We start from the raw sequence: 23,069 nt of genomic DNA on the forward strand, positions 1-23,069 counted from the left end.
CCCTAATAGTGGTAAGGGAGATCCGTTCCGTGTGGCTGAACTGTGCCTCGTAATGCTTGACCCATTGCTCTGCAGGGACGTGGTTTACTGGAGTATGTAATTCCCCCGCCCCTCCCCATTTCACAACCTCCCAAAATTTTTGTTGGTTAGATGAGGTACTTGCCTGGTATAAATCTAACCAACGCTGATCATCCCATTTGATTTTTGCCTCTTTTAATGCTTTCTTATAATTCACCCTGGCTATCCTTATATCCGGACATGATTTGGATTTAATAGCCCTTAACAGAGAGCTGTGGGCAATACTACAGGTCTTATCATACCATTTCAACCTAGATTGTACTGGGACATTAATTCCTCCTTTTACGGGTTTGATAAAAAAAGACTTAATTTTACTAAAAAGAGACTCATGAATTGTCCCGATTTGGTCAGGTGGGGTTCCAGCCTCAAGTATGGGTACCATCTGTTTTGTAGCCGCTAGGACCTCCATGGCAATCCTGCTAATAGTAGCAGTGTTGCCTTGGAGCCCAGCCCATCTTACCCTTCTGCAATCATTTGTGAGACCAGCGTCTGCTGTATCAATATTTGTTGCAGGGTTCATGCGGAGACCCTCATCCACTGATAATTTTATTACCAGGGGGTTATGATCACTCTCGGATCTAGTGACTATTTCCATGTCCACCAATATTTTCCAAAACTCTATCTTTAACAAAAAATAATCAATGCGGCTCGAGTTTAGGGAGTTATCAAATGTAACTTTTCCCATCTGGTCTGATTTGGTCCTTCCATTCGCTGCACGCAAATCCCATTCAAGGCAAAGACCCAACCACTGCATAACTGCCTCTGTGACTTTTTTAATTGGAGGAATAGACAAAGGGGGAATATTCCAAATCTGATCAATTTCCCCATATCCCCCGCTATCAAGATTAGGAAACGGTTCGAAACAACAGTTGAAATCACCTGCCACCATGACACATTTGTCACTACTAATGTTATTCAGTAGGGAGTCAAGTTCAGCTACCACTCCCGCAGGCTTCCCACCTGGTAACCCTCTAGCATATATGTTGAACAAACAAAGGTCCTGGTTATTTTTACCGGTTAATTTCATCGCTAGGATGTCATTACTCAGAGTAGGGAGTTCCGTGATAGTAATGGCTAAGGATTGTCTAATCCAAATAACTAGACCTCCTGAAGGGCGACCCTTCGGTCCTTTACTAGCTGGTTTGTAGTAATTAAGGTAGCCAACCCGATAAATAGCTTCGGTTGACCAACTTTCCTGCAGGATAATAACATCATGTAAATCCACAAAGGAGCCCCAATCAGCCTCTGACGCTTTCCCCCTTAAGCCCGCTATATTCCAAGACAAGACTGCGAGGGTGTAAGTTGTTTTCTCTGCCATCTTGGCGGTTGGGTTGGCGACAGCCTTAGTGATCGTCTGTCTAGGGGTACCTGACAAGAATGTTTCCCTTATTTCCACCCTCTGTGAATTTGCGCTAGACACAGGGACAGTCTCTACCCCAGGGACACTCACATTATTTAAAGAGCAAGTTACTACAACACTAGAACGCCCAGTAATCGATTGTTCTACATCATGTCAATCCACACCTTCCAGGCCGGAAAGGGGAGCAAACCGGTTCGCAAGGTGGGGATAGAACATTGGATAGAGCGGAGTGTCAAAATGGAATCTCCCTCTAGACCTGTCCCTTCTTGAGTGATGAAACGGGGTGTGGGATCTATTTGCATATAAAGCTGGATAAAAATAATGCAATAGTAAAGTTTGTACATCCCCAACTCTACCGAATCTTGGTTCCCTGCAAATGTATTCGGCAACCCAAGGCTCTCTAAAGCTAACCACCACACAATCCCCCTCAAGATCTTTCTTACCAAAACCTATCCAATCCACCCTCCTTACATTAAGTATTTCAGGATTTAGGTTAGGAGGGAGTGGCCGGTTTTTGTTAAGCCAGAATGTAACCTTATTGTAAAGATCCTTGTGTGTTTCCCTCTTGCCATCTACAAGCGGAGCCACGCCAGTTAAAACAATTGTATAAGGCACTGACTCCGGTGGGAGGTTCACACACTGTTTCTTTGGGATGGGTTTGGCGATGGGCTGATGACTAATATTTTTGCCCCTAACGGAAATTGAGTTTTTCTGAACCTGCTGGTTTTTTACAGGCTTTGGCCTTGCAGGGTTCTCTGTAGAAACTGCTTTCTTAGGAGCGGGTACAGTTTTTTGCGGGGCCTTGGGTATAGAGGGTCCCACTTGTGAACTATTACCCCCCGCTTTATTGTTCATCATAATGGTGGGCTTCGGAATGGTCGGGACAGGAGGGGTCAGACCAGCAATTGCTAAGCTGGCGAGGATTCTGTCAGAGGTCGCTATATTATCCTTCACTAGCAGATCTAAGGAATCCATTTTTGTATTTAGTAACCTTGTCCTTTCAAAAAGAGGTAAAAGTAGAGATTTGAATAGCAGCTCAATTTTAGCCAAGAATATCTCTTCTGTAATGCTAATCATAGTCTCACCTCCCCCTTGCTGGGCAGTAGCGTTAGTATTGGGTAGCTGTGGGGGGGATGGTGAGGCATTTCCCAACCCCTCAGCTTGTTCCTCCATGTCCGGTAAGTCTACCCTCTTGCGTTTCCCAGGGTTATGAGTAGGTGTTTGTTGTGGATGGGAAAGGGAATCCATTAGTTCAGTACTAATATTGAGATTTGGTGAGTCTGAAAGACCAGAATTATCCCTGGACTGATCTAGGCAAGTGGTCCCGCTATTTGGTAAGTTAACGTGCGCAGTATTAAAAGCATTTTCCTGGTTAGAATCCACTATCTCCACAGTATGAATCTCAGGAGCAGTTACCAACATTACTTCTACATTACTGTCCGAGTTCAACGTGGAAAGTGGGACAGGGGAGACAGCCTCATTGATTTTACCTAGTGAAGACCGCTTGCCAGTAATAATATCAAGCGAAAGGCGTTTTTCAACCAGGGCGATCTCCTTCTCTAATATAGCAGTAGAACGTTTAAAAAACTGATCAATTGTACCAGTGAAAGTACCATTAGAGGTTGAGACCTGAACTTGCCTCTCCTTACCAGACCTTAAGGGCATTTTTGTTATTCTTATTTAGATACAGCGGGCGGGGATATAACCAGCCTCAATACTCAATCAGCGATGCCACTCAGGCCACAGTATTTATCCTTCCAAATATGGGGACTTTAACGTCACTTTAGACACAAACAGTAACAATAATAATTATACCAGTTAATAAGGTTCAAAAATACGTAATTAGGAAGAAAATGTTAATAATATGGCCCAGCCCGGCCTCCTCCGGCCCCGGACGGCCACAGACGGTCCCGCCCTTGTCCCGGGCTTCTCCCGGCGTGCTCCCGCGCGCTCCCGCGCGCTCCCGCGCAGCGGCAGATGCAGACTCCTTTGTGGATATTGCAGAGGTGGGAGGATTGTTGGGGGCGGGGCGATGAGGGAGAGCGGCCCAGGTGGAGCGGGCGGGGGATGACCAGAGACTCCTGGGAGATGGAGTCCTATCCCTTGTGCTCGCAGCCCTCAGCCCCAGGTACGCCCCAGTCAGCTGCTCCCAGGTGTTGGAAAGTGCCTCGCAGCGGAGCGGGACCCGCGCAGCGGGTACCGCGAGGCGTGGAATGGAAAACCGGCAAATGTCCTCTGAAATGCAGGGTCAGCAAAAACAAACAGCAATAAGGTCCCACGTAGCAATAAGCACTCCTCGCTTAAATCCGTGCTCAGATCTGTTGGGGGCGGGGCGATGAGGGAGAGCGGCCCAGGTGGAGCGGGCGGGGGATGACCAGAGACTCCTGGGAGATGGAGTCCTATCCCTTGTGCTCGCAGCCCTCAGCCCCAGGTACGCCCCAGTCAGCTGCTCCCAGGTGTTGGAAAGTGCCTCGCAGCGGAGCGGGACCCGCGCAGCGGGTACCGCGAGGCGTGGAATGGAAAACCGGCAAATGTCCTCTGAAATGCAGGGTCAGCAAAAACAAACAGCAATAAGGTCCCCTTATCATTCTTATTCTAGGATTAAAACCAACGCTAAATACTGCTAGACCATTAGTGATCCCATTATGAAGAATCAAATCTAAATTATTTAAACCATGTAACTGCTCTATACCTCTAGTATACATTCCAAACTGGTCCCCAACACTTTGGGGATAGTAGAGCAATTTACATGGTGGTAATGCCCCCCTCCACAAAAGATTAACTTTTTGTATCTCTACCATGTGTGCATGTAACAGTTTCGCAAATTCGGATCTCTTTTTGCTGAGCTGTTCATCGCCCCACCAAACCGATCCCTCCCCCCACCCCTGACATCCCCCCCTTAAACTGCAGTGAGTGGTTCCTGTCTCACTCACACCTGACATGCTTACATCCCTTATTAAGGCTGACACAGTGACTTTGTGCCAAGATCTGTCAGTCTTCCTCTTCCAAACTTGCCCTGGTCAGGACATTCAAAGATAAAGAGAAGGGGATGCAAGGCCTAAACACAAGATGCAGGAAAAAGGATTTCAGAAATGTGTTAAATACAAATCGGAACAACGACATTATCACAATTCCAAAGAGCTAAATAATGGGGACGCACACTTGTGGTTATACACTGCTAAATTAAGACTTATTGAAATCTGCTGTAAAAGTTCCTGCATCTCAGACACATCACAAAATAAATAACATTGCCCTTTCACCAACAACTTCATTTTAGATTGCTGTGCAATCGTTACCTGGGCACCCTGCGCTTTGAACAAGTAGACCATTTTTACAAACTCCTTCCTTCCCTTAGCTGCTGATGCGGACAGATTGGGAAATATGCGGCAAAGAGGCACCTCTGGCACGCTGACCTGTCTCTGCTTAATAGCTTTGGTTAATACTTGTTCTTTCACCTTATAGTCTCCAAAGTTAACAAGGATTGTTCAGGGAAACTTCTGATTTGAATACTGATGTGCTGGGACACAATGATCTTTTGTTAGTGTAAGTTCCCCAGAGTGCTCTGGAAGAATATGTGTTTTAATAAAGGCATATACCCACTGAAGCATTTGCTGTCCCTCTAGTCCCACTGGAACCCCTACAATACAGAGATTGGAGCGTTGGGAGTATTTTGCAATTCCTCCAGCTTAGATTCCATTGAGGACTTTCGTTTTTGAAATATGGTGACATTTTCTCGCATTATAGTAACTTCAATCAATCAATCATTTCCATTTATAGAGCGTGCTACTCACCCGTGAGGGTCTTAAGGCGCTAGGGGGGGCGGCGCTGCTACTGCTCGAAGAGCCAGGTCTTGAGGTGCTTCCTGAAGCTGAGATGGTCCTGGGTCAGTCGTAGGTAAATGGGGAGGGAGTTCCAGGTCATCGCTGCCAGGTAGGAGAATGATCTTCCCTCGGTGGTGGTTCTGCGAATCCGTGGGACGATGGCGAGGGCGAGGATGGTGGAGCAAAGCTGGCGGGTGTAGAACGAGAGGCGGCCGTTGAGGTATTCGGGGCCCATGTTGTGGAGCGCTTTGTGTGCGTGGGTGAGCAGTCTGAACGTGATTCTTTTGTTGACGGGGAGCCAGTGGAGGTTCCTCAGGTGGGTGGATATGTAGCTGTGGCGAGGGATGTTGAGGATGAGTCGTGCGGAGGCGTTCTGTATGCGCTGGAGGCGATTCTGAAGTTTGGCGGTGGTTCCTGCGTATAGGGTGTTCCCGTAGTCCAGCCGGATGGTGACGAGTGCCTGGGTGACTGTTCTTCTGGTTTCTGTGGGGATCCATTGGAAGATCTTTCGAAGCATGCGCAGGGTGTTGAAGCATGAGGATGAGACGGCGTTGACTTGTTTGGTCATTGTGAGGGAGGAGTCCAGGATGAATCCCAGGTTGTGTGCGTGGTCCGTGGGTGTCGGTGCGGTGCCCAGCGCCGAGGGCCACCAGGAGTCGTCCCAGGCAGATGGGGATTGTCCGAGGATGAGGACCTCCATCTTGTCCGAGTTGAGCTTAAGACGGCTGTGCTTCATCCATTCTGCTACCTCTTTCATACCTTCCTGAAGGTTGGTTTTGGCGATGGCTGGGTCCTTGGTGAGGGAGAGTATCAGCTGGGTGTCGTCGGCATAGGATATGATGTTGATGTTGTGTTTTCGTGCGATGGTGGCGAGGGGGCTCATGTAGATATTGAAGAGCGTTGGACTGAGTGAGGATCCTTGAGGCACACCGCAGATGATCTCGGTGGCTGCGGAGCGGAAGGGGGGGAGGCAGACTCTATGGGTTCTGCCAGAGAGGAACGAAGTGACCCATTCCAGGGCCTTTCCTTGGATTCCAGTGTTGTCGAGGCGGTGTATTAGGGTGCGGTGGCAGACGGTGTCAAAGGCTGCTGAGAGGTCTAGGAGGATGAGGGCGGCTGTTTCTCCGTTGTCCATCAGGGTTCTGATGTCGTCAGTGGCTGTGATGAGGGCGGTCTCGGTGCTGTGGTTGGCTCGAAACCGGACTGGGAAGGGTCGAGCGAGTTGTTTGCCTCGAGGAAAGCAGTCAGCTGTTTGTTGATGGTCTTCTAGATGACTTTAGCCGGGAAGGGGAGAAGAGAGATGGGGCGGAAGTTCTTGAGGTCCTTGGGGTCCGCTGTGGGTTTCTTCAGGAGGGCGTTGATCTCTGCGTGTTTCCAGCTCTCAGGGAAGGTTACTGACTTGAAGGAGCTGTTTATGACGTTCCGCAGGTGGGGTGCGATGGTGGTGTTGGCTTTGTTGAAGATATGATGGGGGCATGGGTCGGAGGGGGAGCCGGAGTGGATGGTGTTAATGACGTGGATGGTGTCTTCACTGCTGATGGGGGTCCAAGAGCTGATGGTGGTGGTGGGGGTCGCTGGTCTGGTGTCCGGAGGTGGAGTTTGGGGTCCGAAGCTGTCATGTATAACTGCAATCTTGCGGTGGAAGAACGTGGCGAGGGAGTTGCAGAGGTCTTGCGAAGGGGTGATGTCGTTGTTGCTGGTGTTGGGGTTGGAGAGCTCTTTGACGATGCTGAAGAGTTCCTTGATGTTATGGGTGTTGTTGTCCAGTTGCTCTTTGAATGATGTCCTCTTGGTGGCCCAGATCTGCTGATGGTATTCGCGGGTGGCGTTTTTGCGGGCTGTCATGTTTTCTGTTGTTCGTTTGTGGCGCCAGGTCTTTTCGAGTGTACGGCAGGATCTCTTTGCGGTTTTGAGGGCGTCTGTGAACCATGAGGGTTTTCTGGTGGCGGTCTTGCCGTGGGGGTTCTTCAGTGGGGCGAGGTCGTTGGCGCAGTTGATGATCCACTGTGCGAGGTTGTGGGCTGCGTCGTTGGTGTCGGGTATGTTGGTGTCGGCTGGTGGGTTCTGGCGGTGGTTCCTGCGTATAGGGTGTTCCCGTAGTCCAGCCGGATGGTGACGAGTGCCTGGGTGACTGTTCTTCTGGTTTCTGTGGGGATCCATTGGAAGATCTTTCGAAGCATGCGCAGGGTGTTGAAGCATGAGGATGAGACGGCGTTGACTTGTTTGGTCATTGTGAGGGAGGAGTCCAGGATGAATCCCAGGTTGTGTGCGTGGTCCGTGGGTGTCGGTGCGGTGCCCAGCGCCGAGGGCCACCAGGAGTCGTCCCAGGCAGATGGGGATTGTCCGAGGATGAGGACCTCCATCTTGTCCGAGTTGAGCTTAAGACGGCTGTGCTTCATCCATTCTGCTACCTCTTTCATACCTTCCTGAAGGTTGGTTTTGGCGATGGCTGGGTCCTTGGTGAGGGAGAGTATCAGCTGGGTGTCGTCGGCATAGGATATGATGTTGATGTTGTGTTTTCGTGCGATGGTGGCGAGGGGGCTCATGTAGATATTGAAGAGCGTTGGACTGAGTGAGGATCCTTGAGGCACACCGCAGATGATCTCGGTGGCTGCGGAGCGGAAGGGGGGGAGGCAGACTCTATGGGTTCTGCCAGAGAGGAACGAAGTGACCCATTCCAGGGCCTTTCCTTGGATTCCAGTGTTGTCGAGGCGGTGTATTAGGGTGCGGTGGCAGACGGTGTCAAAGGCTGCTGAGAGGTCTAGGAGGATGAGGGCGGCTGTTTCTCCGTTGTCCATCAGGGTTCTGATGTCGTCAGTGGCTGCGATGAGGGCGGTCTCGGTGCTGTGGTTGGCTCGAAACCGGACTGGGAAGGGTCGAGCGAGTTGTTTGCCTCGAGGAAAGCAGTCAGCTGTTTGTTGATGGTCTTCTCGATGACTTTAGCCGGGAAGGGGAGAAGAGAGATGGGGCGGAAGTTCTTGAGGTCCTTGGGGTCCGCTGTGGGTTTCTTCAGGAGGGCGTTGATCTCTGCGTGTTTCCAGCTCTCAGGGAAGGTTACTGACTTGAAGGAGCTGTTTATGACGTTCCGCAGGTGGGGTGCGATGGTGGTGTTGGCTTTGTTGAAGATATGATGGGGGCATGGGTCGGAGGGGGAGCCGGAGTGGATGGTGTTCATGACGTGGATGGTGTCTTCACTGCTGATGGGGGTCCAAGAGCTGATGGTGGTGGTGGGGGTCGCTGGTTTGGTGTCCGGAGGTGGAGTTTGGGGTCCGAAGCTGTCATGTATAACTGCAATCTTGCGGTGGAAGAACGTGGCGAGGGAGTTGCAGAGGTCTTGCGAAGGGGTGATGTCGTTGTTGCTGGTGTTGGGGTTGGAGAGCTCTTTGACGATGCTGAAGAGTTCCTTGATGTTATGGGTGTTGTTGTCCAGTTGCTCTTTGAATGATGTCCTCTTGGTGGCCCAGATCTGCTGATGGTATTCGCGGGTGGCGTTTTTGCGGGCTGTCATGTTTTCTGTTGTTCGTTTGTGGCGCCAGGTCTTTTCGAGTGTACGGCAGGATCTCTTTGCGGTTTTGAGGGCGTCTGTGAACCATGAGGGTTTTCTGGTGGCGGTCTTGCCGTGGGGGTTCTTCAGTGGGGCGAGGTCGTTGGCGCAGTTGATGATCCACTGTGCGAGGTTGTGGGCTGCGTCGTTGGTGTCGGGTATGTTGGTGTCGGCTGGTGGGTTCTGGCTCAGTGATGTGGTAAGCTGGCCTGTGGTGATTTTGCTCCAGCATCTGCGGGGATCTGATGCGTGAGGTGGTAAGATGTAGTCTCCTTGAATGTGAAGTGTATGCAGCTGTGGTCGGTCCAGTGTAGTCCGGTGGAGTGGCTGAAGGTGACGTGGTTACTGGTGGAGAAGATGGCGTCGAGAGTGTAGCCAGCGAGGTGGGTGGGGGTGTCCACCAGTTGCTTGAGTCCGAGGTTGGCGAGGTCGTCGAGCAGGGTGGTGGTGGTGCTGTTGTTGTTTTTCTCCAGGTGAAAGTTCAGGTCTCCTAGGAGGATGTACTCTGGTGAGGCTAGGGCGTGCGGGCTGATGAGGTCGGCGATGGTTTCGCTGAATTGTGTACTCGGGCCCGGGGGTCTGTAGATGAGCGTTCCTCTGAGGGTGGTCTGGGGGTCGGTGTGGATCTGGAAGTGTAGGTGTTCGGCGGTGGAGAAGGTGTCTTTGGTGTTGGTCGTGATGCTGATGGTGTTTCTGTAGATGATGACGATCCCTCCTCCTGTTTTGTTGACGCGGTCCTTCCAGGTGATTTTGTAGCCGTCCGGGATGGCTATAGTGATGTCGGGGGCTGAGGAGGCGTTCATCCAGGTTTCCGTGAGGAAGGCGACGTTAGGTGCTGTTGTGTCGAGGAGGTCCCAGAGTTCGATGGCGTGCTTGTGAACGGAGCGGGTGTTAAGGAGGATGCACTTGAGGTGGTTGTTGTTGTGGTTTGGTTTGGCGGGCGGGGTGCGGGGTCGGAGGCAGGTGAATTTGCAGGCTTGACAGGTGAAGGGTCCGTGGGTGCGCCTTGGGGAGGCTTGATAGCAGGCAGGTGGTCGTCCGGTGTTGAGTGCGTTGAGGGTGGCGGTGTCGTACTTCAGTCGGGTGTCCTGGTTCCTGCGGGGGCCAGGGGTTCTGACGCTGGGCGCAGTCCAGGCGCGGACGGGCGCAGACGGGCTCGCCTCTGGCGTGCCTTCGGCGCGCCAGCGGCGCGCATCCGCTGCGTGTCCGCGCGGTCTCCTCCATAAATGGCGAAGTGGGAGGGAGGAGAAGCTGGGAGGCGGGAGCGGGGCGGCGAATGGCTGTCGGGGAGCGGGTACAGAAGAAAAAAGGGGGGGCCGCCGGGGAGCAGCGGCGGGAAGCGGGGAGCGGGGGGGGGGGCACAGAGCGGGAGAAATACAGTCACGGGGAGTGCAGAAAACAGAAAAGAGCTAAACACAGGGCACAAAGCAAATACAATAATGGGCACAGTAGAAAACACAAAATACTCAGAGCAGACGGAGCACAGGAGCAGCGGCGAACTCGCGGCAGCAGCGGTGAAGGTCCTGGTCACACATGGGGAGCCGTGCGGTGCGTGGAGCGACCGGCCCTGCGAACTTGATCCTCTAGCTGCAAGATCCGAGCCTCCGCTTCTTTAAGCCTCTCCAGGATTTGCACCACGGTCTCCTCAATCTTGGAGAATCTAGCATGTAAAGCTGCGATCGCTGCGGTTTTTGAGGCTTTAAGATCCCTCATTTCCTCCAAGATAAGATTAAGCATGGAGTTGGCATCCCATTGCATAGTGCGTGGCATAGTGAGTGGTGTGCCCCCCTGGAGTGAGCCCTCTTGAAACAAATATGGGCTGAATTCACTTTGCACCTTTTAGTTTCCAGAGGCATTCTGGTTGGTTTCTACTGATTGGCACGAGACCGCAGACATCTGCATAGGTGGTGATGCCAGTGATTGAAATATGTTGGCGTCAGGACCCAGAGAGAGAACGGAGGTTGGCCATGAAGATTGTGACTCCAAGACCAACTGCGTTTCTTCAGCTAGAGATTAGTTTACACAGCAATAGTGCTCCAGTAGATACACTATTATAAAGAAACAAGTGTCCTGGACCAATTATTCAAGGAAGAGTTTGATTAACAGAATTAACAACTTATTTGAGTTTACATTAACCAGCTCCCAAACGTCTGTAAATCATGAAAATAAATGTGCAGAAGAAACCACTAAGTATTATTACAATATATTTATTTAGTCATTTAAAGGAACAATCATTAGAAGGTCAAGAAGGTAGGAAAATGTTTTAGGGAACATGTGAGAAGGAGTACTCAAGTTTATATATAGGAGTCAAGAGAGCTCAAAGTGTGTAGAAAAGTAAAGGGCATATATTTACAAGACTGTACAAAACTGATAATCAATAAACAGTTAGATGCAACCTGGCCACATGCAAATTATTCATTTGAATTTGTAAGGAGAGTTTCCTTAAGGCTGTAAACAGGGGTAATGGGGAAGGGGAAATTGGTCCAGGTGCGGTGGGGGATAGCGTCGACGTTTCGATCAGGCTTATCGGCAAAAGAGGGACTTTAATACTTCAGCTAAGCAGATCTTCCTCAGGACAAGGGGACGGGTGAAATGACCCTCATCACTCTTGTAATGCTCAATTGGAGTCCAAAACCTGATTACACCAATCCCCATAACGTGGCAAGGGCCAGCTAAGGACAATTCCCGGTATTCAGTAGATATAGACCATGGCGGTGGTGCCCAAACCATCCATGGAACGTAATATTCAGATCCGTATTTGTGGCAAAAGTTGGCTGAATTAATCAGGCAATCCAGGGCACAGTGTGATTTTTACAACTGGAGACAATCTGATCGACATCCTTACTCCATCGCGGTAGCCAGTAGATACACTAGCAGGAGCCAGTCCCCATGAATGAGATGGATGGAGGAGATCCCCAGTGAGGTGCAAATATCAGTTATGCTGTGTTTCCCTTAGCCCTTCAGCTATTGACAGCTTCTGCAGGGTGCTTGAACACAAGCAACATTTGACAATCACTGCTGTAAAACTGGAAAACTGAACAATATTCCAGTGGACTAATTCAAATTTTAAAGGTGCTCGAAAGAAGCAATGGCTGCAAGGGGCTGAAACAAAGTGACCAATGTTTACAAGTCACTGATCCAAAAACTATTTCTATGTACAGTCATTTGGTGTTGTTAACAGTGGGTGTAGCAGACAGATCGAGCTTTTAGATGTCAGACCTAAAATATTTACCCTTCCTCGCATTGTGTGCATTCAGGCTCATTGGTGAAGCAAAGTCGAACACACTGATTGAATAGGTCTGCAGGTGGTGCAGGCAACGATTATTTGTCCCATAGTGATTTTAACATTTAACTTTGCATTTCTATAGCAATTTCAAATGTTACATTAAAATGCGTGTTTGGATGTACACAGACAGAATTACTATGGAGAAGCCTTATGATGTCTTAAATAAATGACAAGTGGCCACTCGCAAGCTTTTTTAGTGTATTAGAATAGAAGAAAGGGGACCCTCATTTCAAAACAAATGGAAAAAAACACAAAAAGGTGAATTGAGAGACCAATAGTGTTATCAATATTTTATAAAAACAGCTCAGGAACTTGCATAAAGATTTAAACACATCACCAAATGACAATGTATATAAAAATCAATCTATTGAGGATTTACTTCAGTTTCATCAATGTTGTACTTGGCCAAGACAACTTAAATCACATTTTAGGAAGCAATACTCACTTCTGTCACACTCCGGATAATCCAGCTTCCCGTCCGTGCACTTTACTCTCATTACTTGATTTTGTTTCTTGTAGAAACCTGGTTTACATGTAAACTCCACCATGTTTCCGTTTGTAATTTCTTTATTTTCATTCATAAGGATTATGTTCTTTGGATCCATTTCTTTGGATAATGGTGCGCAGGATCCTGCAAACCAAAGCATGATATGAACTTAATATTTAAATTTTTAATTACTTTTTCATATGTCATCCCGTCATCATTTCAGCTCTTTAACATAGATATGCATCAAGATTCAATCTGAGTTTTAATCCTAAATGTGACAAGCCACCTTTCAGGTCTGTAGGCAGACCTATTCTTTCCAATACATAACATGTACTTAGAAGGGGCTTTGTACAGGCCTCTTCCTTATAATTGGATGACTTTCTTATCTGTCTCAATTGTCTGCTTTTGTTTCAGTATCGTTTCTCCCTGTTCATATGTTTATACCACCCAGAAGCATTTAGAGCTTACAGAGTTCTGACTGGATGAGTGGTAGTCTTCCACTGCATTCACGAGGTAACTCTTATTTTCAATGGCACATTCTATAGGTGTGCGTTCCCTTTCTCTCCCACTGTTAGTTCCGCTCCTCTTTCTCCAATCCCCCTCCCACTACACATTTTATTTATTTATTTATTTACTTATTTCATTATTTTTATGAGGGACCCATAGCTACAAAGTGCTACCGGACTGTTTGTATGGTTTGGTTCGAGCATCATACACACTTTCCGCTTACTTCTCATATTTTGTAATTTATCATTCTGATATGGCGATCCATCGGGTTAGAACAGTGAATTAAAATTGCCATGTAGACGTCAGGACTCAGTATCCAAGCATCTTCCCGCATGGTAACCATCATAGAATGGGTAATATTAGAATACTCAGACACTAAATTACCAGACATTTGCATGCTATTTGATGTATAATCACGTGCTCAGCAAAAAAAGCATTGGTAAAGCATCAGCTCAGCATTTAGGTCAGGACGTATTGACATTGCCAATGTTTGTTAATAAATATCGCCCATTTAGCGCAAGGATTCTTGTCTAAGCTATCAACACTCATACAGCACAGCTTACTAGTTTCTCTCGTTCTAGGGACACTGTTGCAGCCACCATGGAACTCTAGTCCCAGTTTCTGCCTAGCCTTCTGAACTTCTAGGGACTCTCTGTCAAAGGCCAGCTGCTCTTGCCGGATCCTAACCCTAGCTTTCTCAAGCTCAAGAAGTTGGTACTCCCTATCTAACGAGTTCCCTCCTTTACTAGAAATGGAGGTCCCTAGTGAATGTCCTGAGGCATTGGATTCTCTAGAGGAGGATCTAGACCTCCGCTGTCTGCTCTGCACCTTCCCAGGAGGATCAAAAGGGGCATCCTCTAGGCAACCTGTGGTCTCCTTTGGGAGGTCCGAACTGCCCAGGTGGAAGTCATCAGGCTCCCCCTGGTCAGGATTAGATCTAGGTCAAAGAAGGGTTCCCCTCCTGTCCTATCTTCAGCCCTGTGCCCACCCACTCTTTCCTGCTCATCTGACCCACTGGCTTTCCTTAGGTCATCTAACTGTAACGCCTCTAGGAGGTGTTGAGTGTTTGCACTTTTCCCTGCCTTCAGTTTCCTAGAGGCACACAGTGTTTTCAAATCTTGGAATAAAAGATGATGGAGCAGGTAAAACAACATTTTGTATACCTCCTCTAATTTGCATGACATTAATTATGTAATCATTCTAAAATTAATTAAAATAATATGTTTGCAGTGGAAGTGTTATTAATCAACCTTTACATCTTGATAAACATAAATACACGTGGGACTAAATTGCTAATTGCATGGCAGAGCAATTAATTAATTAACTATGGTACGCTAACTAACCTTAGATTGTGGTGAAATAGTAAAATTGCATGATTCATGTTGCTTAGTGATAATTTGTTCTATAAAAGTTATCCAGTGGTAAACATTATTGCTTTAAATGTCGCTAAAGCTAGGGAAATACTAATATATATTGGGATTAGTATGGGTTTGAACATCAGAACTTTCATTTCTATATTTTAATTGCTGTTATGTCTGTTTCTGCTTAAGTTGGCATTCGGGCCTATTAGGCCGCAGTACCCAAGATGGCGTTCTCTAAAGCAGATGCTACCATGTGCACGTAATGACTTCCGCGCATGCACAGATGGCTCTTGAAATCACAAGGTAGCTTGAACTCCTGACATCGTGTTCCCTGCCAAGGACGAAAGTCAGGAACTTGATCGCAAGCCAGAAGATGACAAAATGAAAATCAAGGAAGAGACAAAGAGAGGACCTATCAGTGGGACCCTTTTTACCTTGGGAAAAGATTCAACTACTGTTTCCCCGCATGGGAACTGAACAGACAATGTCGATTTGAAAACTTTGTGAGAAGTTGCTATGAAGAACAAGCTTGCACTGGAAAAGTTTCAATATACTACAGATAACCCCGAACTGTCCAATCAGAACATTTGGTCTGCCCCTAAAGTTGCTATTCTAAAAATGAAGTAAGGCAGAAAAAGGTATAAAGACTTCTCATAAATCATTTCCTAGAGAGGAGTTGGAGTTAGAAGGGTTGGTTGCAGCAGCGTCCGTTCGTGAGTTCGTTCGTTCATTGAGTCTCGGTTGTGGCTGCCCATATCTTTGGGTTATTACTTTGTGTTTCTTAAATTCTTTGCTATTAGTTTGAGTGTTGAATTGGTCCATGCTCCGGATTGATGTTCGGACTTTGCTGAAATCCTGAACTTTACTACGCTGTATCCTGTATTTCGCACACTGGTTTGATCCTTTGGTGAGAATTGGACTGCCTGTTCGAGGGAGTCTTCATTTGAGAATGCAGATAACTCCCTGTTTGAACTGAACTTTTCGTCATCTTTCAATTGGTTATGATTCAATGTACTTTTCTGAAAGTCTATATCTATGAGTAATTTCTGAATGTTCATACTTTTTCTTTAATAAATTTAATGATCAAATAACGAGCTCTAGAAAATAAATGACAATTTAAGAGTTTAATTAATGCTAAGATAAACAAAATTGAAATAATAAGAAATTAGTTTGTGGTTCTTAAATTAAATTATAGAAAATATCAAATGTTTCCTAGGCTTTAATTGTGTCTTAGCTGGTTCTAATTCACCACCAAGAGGTGTGGTGCCCCTCTTTTTTAGCCAACTCTCATAAACTGAGGGTAGGAGTGCCACAGGGCTCGGCTTTGAGCCCTACTCTGTTTAATGTATATCTCACTCCCTTGACTAACCCGGCAGAATCACTAGGGGCCAAATCGTGTCATGTGCTGATGACACCCTATGACACAGCAATACTATAAGATTGAATTCTGGTAAAACAGGCTGCTTTACACTCCTCCCAGACTAAGCCTGAAGACTGCCCTCCACAGCTACCACTTAGATAGATTTGGCCCCTAGTGATTCTGCCGGGTTAGTCAAGGGAGTGAGATATACATTAAACAGAGTAGGGCTCAAAGCCGAGCCCTGTGGCACTCCTACCCTCAATTTATGAGAGTTGGCTAAAAAAGAGGGGCACCACACCTCTTGTCTTCTCTCCTCAAGAAAAGATGCAAGACAATTCCAGGCCTGCCCTCTAATTTCCACCAAGCTGAGATAGACTAGTAGGATATGGTGAGAGATCGCGTTGAACGCAGCTAATAGATCTAACAAAACCAGCAGCGCCCTTTCACCAGCATTCAGGCTCAGGCTGATGAAATCGACTACCTCCAACAAAGCTGTCTCAGTGCTGCAGTTAGGGCAAAACCCAGATTGACTAGCATGTAGCAAGTAATTGCTTTCTAGGTGAGAAGATAGCAGTTGGTTGACATGTTTTTCCAACACTCGAAAGAGCTAGAAGGAGAGAGATCAGTCTGTAATTGGTCAGATCAGTGGGGTATGCCTGAGTTTTTTTTAAAGTGGTACAATGGTTGCCTGTTTCCATTTCTTGGGCATAATAGCTGAAGAGAGGGAGGTGTTAAGCAGCTGATTCACCAGCGGGTTAATAGCCTCCGTCCAGCGAGATAGAATAAAGGTGGGTCCTGGATCAGAGGGAGATCCTGATTTGAGGCGAATCAATACTGGAAGTGAGTCCTCCATAGGCATCAGAGAAAAGGAATCAAGAAAGATGGCTTTATCTTTAGTAAAGGAGACTAATTGAATACACTCTGGGCTGAACACTTCAATATTCTCCCTGCGGGCTACCATATCTGTGCCATAACCCAAGGTGTCTCTTTCAACTCCAAATGGAGGAAGTCTAGCCTGGATAGTAGCTTTTTTCTAGTGAAAGAAAGGGGCGAGTTGTTCCCACCATTCCTGTACCTGCTTCAGGAGAGGTTTAAAAAAGAATCCCTGGAATGGAGATTCCAGGGAGGATGGTCATTGCTTCCTTAATGTTTTTTGTGGATTTTTGAAGATCTCGATGTATAAATTGTTTGTTGAGGCTTTACATCTGTAAAAGGCACCTTAGGTGTAATTCAGAGTCTCACAGGTTTTCATAGTGTCTGCTGGGGTGAGGTGTACTGTGAAGCCCTATCAGTCACAACAAGACAGGGTCAAAACTTTGCTATTTATGCTGTTGTACTAACTAAAGCTTATTCTCTTTCATTCCTAAGTGCACAGCATTTAATACATTGGTCAAAGAGAACTCCTGTCGAGAGTCTGCTGTCGTACAAATGCCATTTGTGGAATAGTACTACATAGAAAAGGCCGACAACGTTAAAGTTTAGGAGAGAGTGAAAGTAGTGTTCAGAGGAGTTCAACAGTGAACAGCCTGTTACTTCACAAGGTGCCACAGACAGTTAGGCTGGGGCCGTGCTGTATTGGTAAACCTTTGACTTGGTTGCGCTGTTATTAATAGAAGATCAGTGAGCTCTGTGAGTGAGAGAGATTTGGGGGAAGGCAAGGAAGATCATAGCTGACCAATCAAGGCAGAAATTATGGGAATCGCCTCCTCATAAAACCAGAATGAGATAGAAAAAGAAGAGCAATTTCCACCTGAAGGCATACCAGTAAAGGAGATGGCAGCAAAGAAAGGGTTGTACACATGTATGGCTCAAACAATGGCAGCAATATATTGAGAAATATGGGGAATTACATTTCTCACTGTGTGGCATATACCACATACCCAAGCTTGAGAATCTGAGGAGAAGAAAGTATTACTTGAAGCCTCAGTCTAAGCCCACTCAATTCAAGGCTCTGGATCTTTGAGAACATGGTGAATGAGAAACACAGAAAGATGTTTGCGCTACAAACCGGCAAGACGTTTTGTTCTTCGCTGAGCATTCAGGCAGGATGCTGAGAGGCAGAGAATGTGCAGGGAGGATGTGATTGAGACAGTAGGGACCTTCCCTGCAATGGACAGTGAGAATGTTTGTGTTGATGCAGAACCATGGTGATTTAAAGAGACCTGTTGGCTACCTTTCAGTGACCTTCAATCCTGTAGAAACAGCTTTAATTGGTTGTTATAAAGCAGTCGCAGCTGTTAACTTGAATATACAGCTAACAGAAAGAATTGTGATAGGTTACCTATTAATTGTCATGGTACTACATTCCGTTTAGATACTCTTAACCAGTACATGCACACAGTAGCTCACAAATAGCCTCTTAACCATCTTTGAGAGAATCATTCTAGCTGCAGAAAAGTTATCCTTAAGGCATTGTAATGTTCTCAATCTCGCAACCTTGTTACACAACCCAGATGAGGGAGACGAATGCGAGTACGACCACAATTGTGTAGATGTCAACGAATTTTGCACAAAGCCAAGACCACACATACTGGATGTGCCCCTTGATGAAGCAGACCAGAGCTTGTTTGCCGATTGCTCTTGTTTAAGAGACAGACGTGGGATTTTAAGAGCAGCTTATTCGGTCTGTACCTTGAGCGGTGCTGTGGGAGCTTCCCACTTGTGTCATGTAACTTCAACTCAAGTGGCCGAATTGCTTGCCCTTACAAAAGCCTGTTGTACTTCTTATGGTTTGAGAGTCACCTTTTACACTGATAGCCAGGATGACTTCTGAGTTCTGCATGACTTTGGCCAATGGTGGTCCCAGAGAGTATTCTTAACTTCATCTGGCTCACCTATTAGGAACAGTTTGTTCATCCTGAATCTATTAAATACACTGCAATTGCCATGACAGATAGTAGTGGTGAAATGTGCTGCTCATAACAGCAGTGAGGATTTAGTTACATGAGGTAATCAGTATGTGGAAGAAATGGCTCACTTTTGAGCTCTTTAGACAAGCGCATTCCACTTCAGTGAAGCATGAAGTGAGGGGGAGACAGTTGCAAATATGATTTTAAACACAGTGCAAAACATCACTGAATTGAGGGTGTTACAACATGAAGCTCCTCCATTGAGAGGGAAATGTGGGAGAAGAAAGGGTGCATCAAAGATGCTAGCGACATCTGGGGGCCGAACAATGGTAAGCCTGTACTCCCTGCCTCTTTGTAACCTGCCATGTTGAGGCACATCCACTGTCCAGCCCATGCAGGTCCAGATGGTATGGTGCTAATCTTCAAACATTATTGGTTCACTGCTCATTTCCGAAGTCTGGCAGAGAGCCTATGCCAACAGAGCCTAGCGAGCCAGATACAACATTTTAGCAAAAAGGTTGTGGTGTCCTTGAATCACATAGGTAAATCCGATGGCCATTTCAATCATTTGACTTTGTGGAGATGTGACAGTCTGACAGTTGGCAAGATACTATCGAGGGAGTTGATCCCTCGAATCACCATTCTAGTTCACCTCAAATTAGCTCAAGGAAGTCATTCAAGAGTGAAGTGATGCATTTGAAATGACACACTAGGAATTGACCGGAGATTACATTGCAGTTACAGACCAAAATCGTCAGGAGTGTTGAAGAGGCTAAACAGCACAATCAAAGCAAAACTGGCCAAAGCATGAGCCTCCACGGCTCACAAATGGTCCGATTTTCTTCCCCTGGTACTTATTAGCATTCAAAGCACTCCGTGCAGGAGGACAGGATTCTATTCCCATGAATTTCTAATGTGGAGAGCCATTCACAAGGGCAGCATTTGAAACTTCGGTGTCAGTGGCTGCCCTTGTGAACACTACAGATAACTTGGTGCTCGAGAATTGCAAAGGCCTGGCTGATGTGGTTCATCCTGTTTTTCATCAGGTCGATTTTACCACCCCATCTGTGAGTTCTGCTCCTTGCCATGATTTGAACCATGGGGACTGGGTATATGTGAGACAGCATGTCTGCAAGTCGTGCTTAGAATAGTGCTGGAGAGGCCCTGACCAAGTCATCCGAACGACCCATATGGCTGTGAAGTATACTGGTCTTTCTAACTGGGTATTTCCTTCTCATCTTAAGAGGGTAAGACGAGCAAAGGAAGAGGGAGAGGGAGAGGTACTTCCCCCAACTTCCTGAGTCCACCTCAATTTGAAGTTTCTGAAACCTCTCAGGCGGGGAAAGAAGTTCTATCTGGAGCTCCACAGCCTGCAGCAGAGCAGCAGCAACTTCATTGGCAGAGTTAGAGCTCAGAGTCTACAATCACTTAAGACTGAAGGTCCAGAGTAAGAATACGTATTTGCAGTAAAGATAGAAATATTTGGATAACAGAGTCTGAGAGCAGAGTTTGAGAGACAGTAACAGAGGGCTCTGCTTTGGAAAACTATCCAGTTGAAGAACTTCCAAAGAAATTTGTGACAGCAACCCAAATAATTAATTAGTAGGCCAGCACAACAGTTAGAAGACTGCAGGGCCTTTGGCATCCACCCATGGTAGCTACGGTCACTGTAGCTTTCAAAATAAGGTGGACACTGTAGGGTAGGAGCTGTTTCTATAGTTGGGTGGATGTTTGACCTTTATTTGCTGTGTGGTAAATAATTTAATTACCGGAACTTAATTTGATGCGGAAAATCTATAATAATAGCTCAGTATCCGTGGTATTAGAGGTTCGGAACGGGCTTTATTCCAAAATCAATTCGAATTGATGGGCTCCATATTCCATCACCACGAAGGTTCAGGAAGTGAAGGACCCACTTTATTGACAAGTAATCATTTTTATACAATAGGCATTACAGTGAAACAGATGCGGGAGGCGTAACAATTGATAACACATACATGCGTAACTAAAGTGGGTGTAACTAGGCGTAACTTAAAGAACGTCATCAGGTATGATGTCACAATAGGGTGGTTCTATGAAAGAATTTCGCAATGTCAGCAGAAATACTTGGCAGAAATGCGCGCGCAGCAGCATGACGTGTGATTGACGTGCAACTAGGGGGTGAAGGGGACTTGACATTTAGCTCTACATGTGGAGACAGAAGTCTGGGGGGTCAAGTCAACCTAATCCCAAATCATATCTAACATCCTATGTTTAAAGAACTATGTTATCCAAAAAGAAAGGTCTTTCGAACAAAATCTATTCTATACTGACTGTGAGTGCGTGTACAAGCGTCTAAGTGTCTACACTAGATGCGAGGGCAGAAATCTTCCATAGTAACAGGGCTATGAATTACTTGCATAAAGACAGAGAAGCCGGGCCCTTTGCTCGGTAGCTGGAAGAATGTTTACTTAAACTACTAGACAGGAATGCATTGGATGGGGAGCGGAGCAGATAATCACAAGGTGAAATACAGTTTTTGGCAGGCAACAGGCTGGAGTCAGGCACCGTTAGCCGCGCAGGGAGTAGGACAAAGTTCATGGATACAGATGCGAGCTCAGACTGGAGCTTTCAGAGGCAGAAGGCAGGAAAAGGCTTGATGGCAGAATCAGGGCCTACTCGCCTGGACTGTAAAATGGGATAAATGAACCATATAAAGCCGGTGGCCTTTCATACTTAGGAATGGAATATCCGGCCCATTCATGGCGGATCTGAAAGAGGACATGTTGACGGTGGACGCACATGTGTTTGCGTCTTCATAACTGGAACTGGAGGAAACATACATGTACTTGTGATTTATACATGAAACCGTTGGGGTCCAAGATAGGGGACATAACTGATCATAAAAATCCATATTTCCACATTCCCTCCTTGTCCCCTACTTGCCCTTAAGAGATATCAATCTTCATCAATCCGTTGATCTGTTCATATAGCATCATTTGTTCTTCTTTTTTCTTCTGGGATGAACGAAATCTTGATGGTGGAATACACGATGTGGCACACAGACCACAGATCGCCGGTCCACATTGTAGGCATAGACAGCAACTGAATAATATGAGAAAGCCAATACCTAGGAAGGATAGGACCCTCCATCCAAAGGTAGACAATACACTCCAAAACCAACCGGACCAAGTCCAGGTGCCTGGATTCTGGTGTATCTGGCTTACAATCTTATGAAGGCGAGTTATGGCTTTATATACAGATGGCGAATTTTCTGGTATGAAAATGCAACAGCTTGATCCGATGACCCTACAAGCTCCGCCCCTATCGGCCAGGATGACGTCAAGGACAAGACGATTTTGAAGCACAACAATCCGCATAGCAGACTGCTCTTCTGTTAAATTGCCTAAGGCGGAAATAGTTTCGTTCACTACTGCTTCAAGGGTTCTGGTTAATCTACGTATCAGCTTACTATTAGTAACTGTACCTATATAGGGAAAGAGACCTTTATTGAAATCTGTGTATTTTTCCCATGCTGTCTCAGTGTAATCGACTATTGGGAGATCTCTCCGTTCTCTATTGTGTACTAAATGAGTATTTCTGTGATAATCAGGAGGAGCTAGGAAAACAGGTGGCAAAAGGAATCCGATGTAGCAGGTACCATCCCAATCTAGAGGCAAACGTATATATGCAGTCTGACCACATATGAAGTAGGAATGACGAGAAGCTCTAAATGTAGATTTGCCTTGATCACTGAATTCTATTACAGTGGTGCATCTACTATGGCCCATATGTATGGAACCATTCTTTCTTACACATAATTCACCTTTAACTGGAAATACTGACATGGCGGGCAAAATTGGTGTAGCTTCGGATTCGACATTCAGGATCATGAGATTAAGCGTGAAATTACCTAATCCATATACTTCATTTTCTAGATCAGTTCCTGTTCTTTTGGGGAGTCCCTCCTTGTTAGGGTAACAGACTTTGAGCAAAACTAAGTTCAGATTTCCCCATACCCAGTTGTCTTGATAAACTGCAGAATTCGAATCTAGGGAATTAATTAAACTAAACCATGCTCCACAGGAGCCATTGTGTGTGAATGGGTATGGAAAGAGAGGTAGAATTCCTTTATAGTTCTGATAGGGAGGGAGTCGGCCACATATCCAACAATTTGTAGCATTGCTAACCTGATGGGAATGATGTAACATACTAATAAAAGTGTTATTGCGCAGCGCAAATCTATAGGACAACTCATGCGGGGGTAATTCACTAAAAGAATGTTCAGCAGTAACATTGTAAACATGTTTAGAAATAGGATAATATATGTGCAACAATATACTTGCAGCAATTATTAAAAGACTTAAGAAAAACAAAATTAATAACGTCACTGTGCAATGACTACGCAGTGATTTACAATACGCATGTTGTTTCAAT

At 46.4% G+C, this 23,069-nt stretch overlaps 1 protein-coding gene across 1 annotated transcript in view; it reads right to left on the reverse strand.

Annotated features, from left to right (window-relative positions):
• Window positions 1-23,069, reverse strand: part of LOC146833907 (coagulation factor XIII B chain-like) — a 1,069,530-nt gene that overhangs the window by 354,834 nt on the left and 691,627 nt on the right. The window contains exon 13 of the mRNA XM_085601818.1: window positions 12,535-12,720. Within this exon, the coding sequence (XP_085457944.1) occupies window positions 12,535-12,720 (186 nt within the window). The remainder of the gene's footprint in view (window positions 1-12,534; window positions 12,721-23,069) is intronic.

The sequence above is a fragment of the Triturus cristatus genome, chromosome 4_2 (genome assembly GCF_964204655.1).
Source record: "Triturus cristatus chromosome 4_2, aTriCri1.1, whole genome shotgun sequence".
Classification (NCBI taxonomy): domain Eukaryota; kingdom Metazoa; phylum Chordata; class Amphibia; order Caudata; family Salamandridae; genus Triturus; species Triturus cristatus.